Source organism: Sinocyclocheilus anshuiensis, unplaced genomic scaffold (genome assembly GCF_001515605.1).
Source record: "Sinocyclocheilus anshuiensis isolate Anshui unplaced genomic scaffold, SAMN03320099.WGS_v1.1 scaffold983, whole genome shotgun sequence".
In the NCBI taxonomy this organism is placed as follows: domain Eukaryota; kingdom Metazoa; phylum Chordata; class Actinopteri; order Cypriniformes; family Cyprinidae; genus Sinocyclocheilus; species Sinocyclocheilus anshuiensis.
In genome coordinates this window covers 395,267-405,391 of record NW_015546086.1, presented here as the reverse complement: position 1 = coordinate 405,391, position 10,125 = coordinate 395,267, and the positions used below count along the sequence as shown (strand labels likewise).

At 38.3% G+C, this 10,125-nt stretch overlaps 2 protein-coding genes across 4 annotated transcripts in view; both read right to left on the bottom strand.

Annotated features, from left to right (window-relative positions):
* The window catches only part of LOC107700072 (doublesex- and mab-3-related transcription factor 1), a 39,400-nt gene that overhangs the window by 7,103 nt on the left and 22,172 nt on the right, over positions 1-10,125 (bottom strand). Inside the window, exon 5 of one of the 3 annotated variants that reach the window (XM_016501586.1) lies at positions 9,479-9,632. The exons of the other annotated variants lie outside the window; for them this stretch is intronic. Within the exon in view, the coding sequence (XP_016357072.1) occupies positions 9,499-9,632 (134 nt within the window). The 3' untranslated portion in view covers positions 9,479-9,498. Of the gene's footprint in view, positions 1-9,478; positions 9,633-10,125 lie in introns of those variants that run through there. 3 annotated transcript variants of the gene reach the window in all.
* Positions 687-3,276, bottom strand: LOC107700073 (doublesex- and mab-3-related transcription factor 3a-like). The gene is made up of 2 exons (XM_016501588.1): positions 2,895-3,276; positions 687-1,654 (listed from the first exon to the last, which is right to left on the bottom strand). The coding sequence occupies exons 1-2, from the start codon at positions 3,274-3,276 to the stop codon at positions 687-689; spliced, it is 1,350 nt and encodes a 449-aa protein (XP_016357074.1).

Sequence of the window (10,125 nt, the reverse complement as noted above, 5' to 3'; positions counted from 1 at the left end):
TGGCCGGCCTTACAGCTGTACTTACTGCATTCATGTTCTTTGCAGGCGGCAGAGTATACGAGTGGGGGGAACTGGTGGGGGATTAAATGCGAGGAGAATACAAGGTATCCCTTGAAGTTTTATTTATTTTTTTATTCTAAAGAGTTGCTATTGATTTTTTGAAAACATATTCTAGATTTAAAAAAAAACTTTAAAGTTTTTTGTTCTTCTTTTTTATTTTTAAGAGTTTGTTTTGTTTTGCAGATATCTAATACATGTACGTATTTGACTGAGATAAACACAATGACAGTAACAGTACAGATAAGGTTTATTTGCCATACTTTTACATGCAGGACTGCTGGAATATTTCTACATTAAACTGTTATCAACGGTACATTTCATGCAAAGTGGAAATAGAGATCACTGTGCTCAAATATATTACGTTTTTCAGACTTTTTGGTAATAAAATAAACAAATAATAGTACCTTAATGATTTTCCCCCAAAAACTAAAGCTAATGTTATTCCACACATGATTACGTTGGCACAACAACCTCAAATTTGGTAGAAATACAATACCTCAAGTAATGCACTGTATATTTTTCAATGCGCTCCTAGATGAGCAGTGTCTCTTTTGTATCATTTCAAGAAGCCATTTGAAATATATTTCACTGCTTTTTTCCATCCACCTATTGAAACTGCTTAGGAGTTAGGAAGAAGTGTTCAGGATCCTGGAGTCTGAGGAGTCAGATCTTTCATCATACTCCTCATCTGCAGCATACATGCTCTGTTTGACAATGACAGGACAGCTTTCCTCCTGGATGCTGATTCGATGTTCCTCGGTGGGCCTGCTGGTGAGGAGCGGTGAGCTGCGGATCACTCCGGCTGAGGGGCCTGAGAACGGAGGGATGTACTGTGAGCGCAGCTGATACTGCTGCTGTAATGTCATGGTATTCCACAGAGTCACATCGTTGTGCACGAAGGGCCCAGCTTGGCCACGGCTCAATGAATTTCTCAGCATGAGGGGGTATCGAGGCGGCTGGGGGAAGCCGTGCTGGAGCGGCAAGCTAAGAGGGCCTGGTACAACTCCAGCAGAAGGCTCTGAGGAGAAGCACAGGGAATCTGGAACACGGAAGGCCGAACCGACCGACCACTTGGAAGACGACACTGGGTACGAGCTCAGCGGGTGCTCAAAGAGGTGGCCGTTTGAGGGGCGAACCAGGGTATCTGAGTTCTCAGACAGGACCTTTTCTGGTTTCATCGTAGAACGGCTGGAGAGCAGGATCTCGATGGCTCCAACCAGGTCTCCACCGCAGCCTTTCAGGATGAGCTCCAGGACTGCTGGTTTGTGGGCTGGGAAGATCTTCTTCAGGACCTCCAGTGGAGGTCGGTTGGCTCTGAGGCTGAAAGGGAGAGATACAGAGCCTGAAAGGCCTTCGATGAGGATGTTGGGTTCAGGGGAGTATTTGGGGTTGTCAGCTTTGGGTTCTGGGTTGCAGGATTTAGACAGGCCAAAGCAGGACTCCTCAACCTGGGAAGTTGGGTCTGAGGTGTCAGGGGTGCAACACAGGTTAGGTTTGCACTCCTCAGGGGAGCTGACTGGTTCTGGTTCTCTGTCACTGGAACTGCCTCCGTTCTCTCCACCTGACTGCTCACCAGACAGGTCCTCATTTAGGTCTGAAAAAAAAAGAAACACACACACACACACACACAAGTTTAGACCTCATGAAGATACTGTACTGTATAATCAAAGATTGTAATACAGTGATGCTGCAGCAACATGACAATTTTATAGAGTAAAAAAATATATAAAACTGTCAATTTAACTAAATGTTAACATTCGTGTAAATCTTTAAGGCCTGACATTTAAAAATAGCGTTTAAAAGAAAGTCCAGCTAAAAGTCTGACTCAAAGTATTGTCTGATTCTGCAGACTAGAAGTGCAACATTCAGGCTAGTGACCTATCAGCACTCCTGTGATTTATAATGGGCGACTTTATTAGCTGTTCACTTAAATACGCTGACGCAGTGGCACTGAAAAATATCTTGTCGATTCCACTTCACTACAGTTTTGCAAACTGATTACTTTAGAAACATTTTACATTCATTTGGACTTCCTTTGCATTTCAGCTTGACCTTCCCCTGAAATGACCGGAAGGGCCTACCCTATTACCTGTGATGCGCACTGTCGATCACAGAATACAATCATCTTTCAGTTTCAGATTATTCGAGTTTTATCACGGATGGTGGGCCGATGCCGGTTTCGTTCAGCTTCATGTCGGATTGTCTTAAATATTTCTGTTGAAATTTTTCGGACTAAATATTTTAAGCAGAACCTTTTGGTTTGGGATGTAGCTTTTTTAATCTAACGAAGCCTATCTAACGCAAAGGCTGAAAACATGTTGTAATAAACGTGTTTGTGATGGTTCAAATTTCAGTAACAAAGAATAAATGGTATTTTTAATGAAAACAAAATGAATAATAACCGTTATTATTAAGTGTATTTTTGCCGGTTTAAGAAAACAGGCTATACTTCCAGGAAACAAAAAAAAATCATGTTGTCTCGATCCACAAGATTGCTGCTAAAACTAGGCTACTGCAGATATTTATAGGCCTACATATATTTTTGTTATATATTTTTTTGTGATTGTTGTGAACGTAAGTTATTTCAAGTAGGCTACTGTGGTTTAAACTCCAGTCGTGTTCTCGGTTAAGATCATTCTATTTAGTTTTATAATAGCCTACATTTTGTAACAACAATAGGATAATTAGGCTATAATAAAAAAGAACGAATTATTATCACTTTGAAAGAATCTTTCTACATGCAAGACGCTAAACGCGTTGTCTTCAGTGTTCCTAAAACGAAGTTTTAAAGAGTAAACTGTTTCAAATATTGTGTAACCAAAATAAGCGATTACCTTGCGATGGTTTAGGGGTCACTGTCTCTGAGCTCCAGTGCAGGTCTATGCCGCTCGATCGTGGGTTTGCACTCTGCTCTCCGCTCCCCAACGTGATGCCCGGCAGCGCTCTCAGAGACTCGGGGATCAAACTCTCCAAACTCTCGTTCGCCTGCTGCCGCCTGAGCGCCACCTGAGCCGCCATGACCCGCTGTCGCTCGATTATCAGAATACATTTCTCGCAACTGCAGTCCTTAAAACGGCAGTAACGCTTGTGCCCTTTCAGCCAGGAGAGCACCCCGTGGTTCCTGCAGCGGGCACACTTGGGGGTCCTCTGGAGGGGCGCTCTCGGCTGGGACACTGGTCCCCCCATGTAGAGGTAGGGTGATCCGTAGCCATTCATTTCTCAAGTGGTTTCCAGAGGTGCCAGAGGCGCAAGTGCATCAGATAAGGTTTAGATGAACAGTGCTGTCAAGTATAGTCAAGAGATCAAGCCCCTCTGCTGCTCGCTACACTCGTGATGAGAGGTGTTGACTCTTTAAGACGAGGATCCACCTTTCGCCCCGCAACAAAGAAGTGCATCAGGCGATCTGACACGCACTAACGAATAACTTCTATTTCTCACATCACGGTCACGAGCAATTTACATTCCCCTGACACTGGATGGAGGGAGGACGTCTCGCTTTTTTCAAATTTTTACAATTAGAATTGTGTGCAATGTTTTGCCGATATGCAACCCTCTAATACAAACAGCCTACATTTGACATTTTAATAAATACAATTAGATGTGTGATCTGTAAAAGCTTGAAGCCCTCCTAAGGAAGTCAACATAAAAGGCTTAAGGGTTTTTAAACGTTTGTATTGTACAAACAGCTGTTATTAAGTTTTCAAACGTTTTCAAATGTTTTTAATAAACCGCAAAAGTTATAAATCAGATAATTTCGGTAACCGAGCGCAGTCAGGAATAGGATGGTACATCAACAAAACATAAGCTAGGCTACTGTTGTAATTTGTTATTTAATTACACATTTACAAGCACACACAACAAGTAGGATATATCACAAACAATGTTTTGTTTATAAAGGTGTGTTTGGCTAACTATAGCCTACCAGAAACAAATCGGCTACGTGAAACCAACTTTAACATAATTAGCAAAATATCGAAAATTACTTACAAATTAATCTTAAAACGTCGACCCCAATGAAAGTAATAGGCCTAATTCGCAATATTTTAAACTAATCCAATTCAGAATATAGGTTTTAACAGGAGTTCATTTTTATACGCATATTACTTGTAAAACCGTGGGAAAATAGAGAGAATATAATTAAACAATAGCAATCTATAATTTTCACTGGTTGTTTTAAATCGGACCCACGGCAATTTTTCAACATCATAAGAGGCTCTTAGGAGTGCAGTCATTTCAAGAATTACCTGGGAATGTGGAGAAGAATTCACATAACTGCTGTGCGCTTTTCATGAAAATCCTGCAACCACTTTGGTATTTAGTTTAACCACACGCTGTGAATTCGAATTAAACAGGCGACAATAATATGGTGGTTTGCATTTGAATGAGCTTTTAACTTATTCCCATGAAAAATGTTGAATAGTCCGACATGCAGCACGAGTTAATTGAGCAACATGATTTGGACGTGTACCAAATGAATCCTGGAAGGATCAGATGAAAAAAATAATTGAATCAAGCTAACTGGGCAATGTCATCTACATTAAACAAGTCAATTTGTTTTGTGCACACAGTAAACACACATAGCCTTTAAATGCACGTTGGCGCGCGATGTAGGGTGTAAATGGCAGCACACCTTTCTTAAAATGATGCCCATCGCTTTTAAAGTCCATGCAGTGAAACTCAACACCGGGCACCCTCGAGTCCCGTTTCTGTTCCTAAATGGGGTTATTCAAGCACGTAATGGGATCCCGGCAGCACAACTTTGAGAACTGGGGGCCACGGTAAACTTCACCACATGAACTCGGTTTCCAGGGCTATTAAGCTTTTAATTGGAAAATAGCAGATGAAATTTCAGGGTGACGATAATGCCGCATGCAGTCTGTGTATGGCGAGGGGAATTCACACCAAGGGGAGTGAGAGGACAACACAAATGCTAATAAAATTATTTATGTTTCTCACCAACACTGCAGAAGCTGAATACATAAAAAATGTAATTTTCTTTACACTTTATCTCCAAAAAAGTACATAAATAAAAAGAGAAAGAGACAAAATAAAACAGAGAAATAGACTGTAAATATATGTCAATATTTATATGTAATATTTTTTCATTAAAAGTATTTTTATGTAAAATAAAATGTTTGGTGTTGAATAGGATTGATATAAGTGTAAATAAAGAATCAAAAGAGGTGAACACTAGTATATAACACCATCTAAACTAATCCTCTAAATGTAAAAGGAGTACAGTTCTGTACAGTTGTTAACAAATATAATGCTTTATTAATGCTTTAAGTGAAGAGTGTATTTGATAAACTTGTTCTCCTTTAGTCTCGTGTGAGATATAAACAAGAATAAAATGAAATGAGCATAAAAATCAAACCAACCAACCAGTAAAGAAATAAATATCATGAAGCCAAATATCTACACAAACTAATACTGTCTTTCTTTCTACATGGCATTTTGAATGATTGAATCAATTAATGGAAGATCATTTTATTAAGCACTGCTGAGAGGACAAGGTGAAGCGCATTGTGAAAATACTGTAAAAATATCCGACAGACATGGGAGAGAATTGAGAGAAGGTAAGTCTGGTGTTTGGACAGAGAGAAGCAATACTCCTTACAGAAATAAAGTTTCAGGGTAATAATGCCACTATTCAAAATAGAAGGTGAAGGTGATAATTAGTATGGATATTTTCTGTGGTTTAAGGGAACCACTATTAGCAGCACTAGACTGAGGTTTATCTATGTGGAGCCCAAAAGCTGTTTCATACTCAACTGAAGGACAGAATAAAGGCAGTAAATGTCCCAGGTCTAAGATCCAAGAAACTATAAACTGAGTATGTGGCACAAATTAAACCGATATAGTCAATCTATAACAATATTTTTTATAGATTTTGATTTCTGCATTTAACTCAGCTATGCTCTTTTATTTCATTTGATTGCTCTTTTTGTACTTCTTGTCAGGTTTGATTGAGGTTTATAGTGGTAATTATGTATAGACTCAATGTTGAATCTGTGAGCTGTCCATCGAGAGCCCGATCGGCTGCTCTTTCACTGCGGCACTCTGACAGGCAGCCATTAGTTTCAATGTCGTGAGTAATGACGGGACATCTGTCCAGTGAAATGTCTGGTTATTCTCTCTATATGCACAGAGCCTCCAAGGGCACCCAAATCACTGAGACTCTGACAGGACCCACACCTCCCCGCCACACCCTCTCCATCTCAACATGAACAAAAGCAGTCAACAAAATAGTTGTCTGCCTATATAACCCACTCGAATGGGACTTAAATTGTAAAACTTCACGCAACTGAAACTCTTAAGTTAGAACAACTAAGACTTTGACAGTAACAGATTGACAGCTTCATATCCAATCAATCAGACTTTTTACAGATTATTTGCAGTGTTACTGTATTCATTTACAACTTTTGTGCCTGGGAAAAAGGGTTTCATATTCATCCCGTTACATTCACAGGTGCTTGATCACATTGTTGACATAAGTTGGGCATGAACTTGGGTCCTATAACAGGAATAGTTCACCCAAAAATGTAAATTTGCTGAAAATATACTCACCCTCAGGCCATCCAAGATTTGCTTCTCCATTGGAACAGATTTGGAGAAATTTAACATTACATCACTTGCTCAACAATGGATCCTCTGCAGTGAATGGGTGCCAACAGAATGAAAGTTTGAACAGCTGAAACAGCTAAACACATCTCAATAATCCAATTAAAAATTCACAGACACACTTGTTTAAAACAGTTTTTTCTTGTAAATGGTGTTTGATCTGGACATATTTCTCTTCTGATTCAGACGAGGCGACTTTTTCACTGAAGGTAATATGAATAGAGGACATATTTTAGCCAGAAGCAATAGTTTGAAGCTAAAAATATCTTAATGATTAATGTGTTTATTACAAACACATAGCTTTTTGATTCTCAAGACATTAACTGATGGACTGGAGTTGTGTGGATTACTATTGTGATGTTTTTATCATTTGTTTGAACTCTCATTCTGACGGCACCCATTCACTGCAGAGGATTGGTGAGCAAGTGGTTCTTTTAGTTCCACTGATATGTTGGCAAATAATATGTAACCACAATATAGTTGTACCCAGGTACAGTATTTCTAGTCATCCAAACAGATTATATGTCAAGTATCGAAATATTTCATTTTGAATTAAATCATTGATTTTTGACCATATATGGTAAACATTACCGCAATATTGAATACTTTAACACAACAACCAACTGCATGTTCTCCGTAAATTTGACGGTCAAGGTTTTATTAATGTTGCAATTTCTATTCTACTCTCACTGTCCAGGAATCTTCTTTAATATCTCTACAAAATAAAATGCATTCAATTCAAATAAACATATTATTACAGATTAAACTGGGCCTTGTTTCAGACCATACAGTCATCAAACACTTTTATGATGACGTCTTCCTCTCTTAAATCCAAAAGCCCTGACTTAAGAAAATGCAGCACATGTCCCCCCCTCCAGTATGCGCTGAGACTTTGGGACAGGGGTGGCTTTATTTTTCATGCAGCCGATGTGATTGATGGCACAATAACAGCTCAAGGAAAACAAATCCAGACACTTTTCAGGCTGTCGCTGGAACACAAACCTGAAGCAGCAACAGAAGGACACGGCGGCACGCCAGAGCCCAGCGCGGACAGCCTATGATAAAGCGACCTTCCTTAACTAAACTCATAAAGCACGGGACAATAAAACTCAATCTTCTGTAAAATCCAATTAAGTCATTATCTGACTGATTGTATCTTTAATTGAAAACAGAAGTGACAGTAAATTTCTGTGATATATCAGGATCAATCGATACTGCTGTACAATCTGCTCTCCAGAAGTGATTTATAATGCCAAAGCCATATAGGTAACTCCACATTCTTCTCACTAAAACCACTGGGGGATGAAATTAAGAGTAAGTGCATTTAATATAAAAAAAAAACCAAGATGGTCAGGTTATTGATTACAGCAGATGGGGCAGAATCGAATAAATGTTTTCAGGGTGCAGAGCAAAGAAAATACAAGTAATTTTCATTTCAGATTTTATATTGCGCTCTCAACAGTCAAGTCTTGTGAAAGTCAGTCATCAATAATGATTTTATTTCCACTGAACATGAGAGCATATAAACACACGATTGCAAATTAGCTTTTGTATTGTTTTACAATCGTAACAATAAAAAAAAATATTTGTAGCATCATGGTGTCAGTGAACAACAGCTCACCACATCATGAGCAAAATACAGTATGTTTACACAAAACCAGCGTCTGGAAAACAAATGAATCAAACTGTGAACTGTTGGTCTAACAAAATTGTACAAAATCAGTGTTTCATATTAGAATATACAGTATGCACATTCTTACAACATTTTACATGAATTTTTAGAAAAAGGCTATTCATTTAAGTCTCAGTTAGCTACTTATTAATACTGACTTCTATGTAAGTGCAAAAGAAATATAGATGCAAGCATATTAAATGGCCCTCAGACTGATTGATTAATTTTAATTGGCCCTCCACTATAATAATAATAAAAAATAATAATAATAAAAAGTCAAAATTAAATCACAAAAAATGCATTTAACATGGATATGGCTCATTTTTATCAGATCTAAAAACCGAAAAATATTTTAATTTTTAGTTAAATGTACGGTCATAACAAATGTCTGCAACAAACTGAGCTTAAAAGGTTTGACAAAGTTTTGTGTCCCTCTTCTCCTTTACCATTTATTTCAGACTTGACTGAGGACACTATCTGTGCCAACACCATTAAAATCAAGGGCACAGCTTCATATTATACAAAGAAAATACGGAAGAGTACTGAACATTAGCTGGATCATGCTTGGGAACAGGGTAGATGCAAATCATCAAAAGTTAAATGATGTCCTTTAGTGATGGCCATCAATAAATAAGCCGTTCACTGTGAGATTGAAGCATAATTTAATAGTATCTCTTCTAACCCAACTGTCCCACAGCCTACAACACAACACTATAGATGCTGGAGAAGAGCTCATATGCTTTGCATCTTGAAGGTCATGGAAAGAAGTTAGATTATCCATTAGGCCAATGACAGCAATACTGAGCTTCAACTGATATATGGCAATAAATCGTTGTGCTCTGCCATTTCTTTCACTATAGTATATGGTGTGGAAGTGACTCTTTAAAAACTGCAAGCTGAAGCTATCAAACTGTATGAAACAGCAATCTATGTAAACTGCATTTCTGATCATCATTGAGGATCTAAGAGTAAACTATAACCAATGTTTATGAAAATCTTAATAGAATCCCCTAAAAAGTTGAAAAACACCACAATGATCAACCTGATCAGTGTTAACTACACAATGTTGAACAATAAGGTGAAAAATAAGTTGAAAATACAGAAACAGTTCAATTAGATGGGAGATTGGTGCAGGTGAGGGTTTTTTATTTGGTTGTCCCATCAATGATGCAGTCGACGGAGAAGGTTCCAGATTCTGAGCTGCTCTCACACTCCAGCTTGTTCTCAGCGTTGATCATCGAGCTGATGGACACGGAGTCTTGAGCTCCATCGGAGAAAGCTGAAATAAGATGTACCATGACACAAACTCATTTTTGTTTATTATTGAAGACTTTTTGTGCCAGAGCATATGGCATCTGTGATACATGAAACCTGTAGCATGCATGAAACATGAGCTTTTTGGTTCCTGACATTTTCACATTTAATGACAAAGTACAATGGTGCCAAAGAGTATTTGGACACTTAAGGCTCACATAAAAATGTTTGAATGTCTTTGGATTAGAATCAAAATATCAAGCCAAGCAGCATTTATCTGAATATTAAGGTTTAAACGACAATAAACAATAGGTCTGAACATACACCTGTGCTTACTCTGATACCTGTATGAACTTGAGGGCAACCATTTTCATACACTACCAGTGAAAAGTATGGGGTCAGTAAGATGTTTAAAGAGGTCATATGATGCTATTTTAAAGATCATTATTTTGTGTATTTGGTGTAACAGAATATGTTGACATGCTTTAATGTTCAAAAAACACATTATTTTTCAAATA

Bases quoted from the DNA above. Each gene is read 5' to 3' on its own strand.
- LOC107700073 (XM_016501588.1), bottom strand. From the start codon at position 3,276: ATGAATGGCTACGGATCACCCTACCTCTACATGGGGGGACCAGTGTCC. The intron at 1,655-2,894 runs GTAATCGCTTAT...TTTTTTTTTCAG, and splicing joins GACCCCTAAACCATCGCAAG to ACCTAAATGAGGACCTGTCT.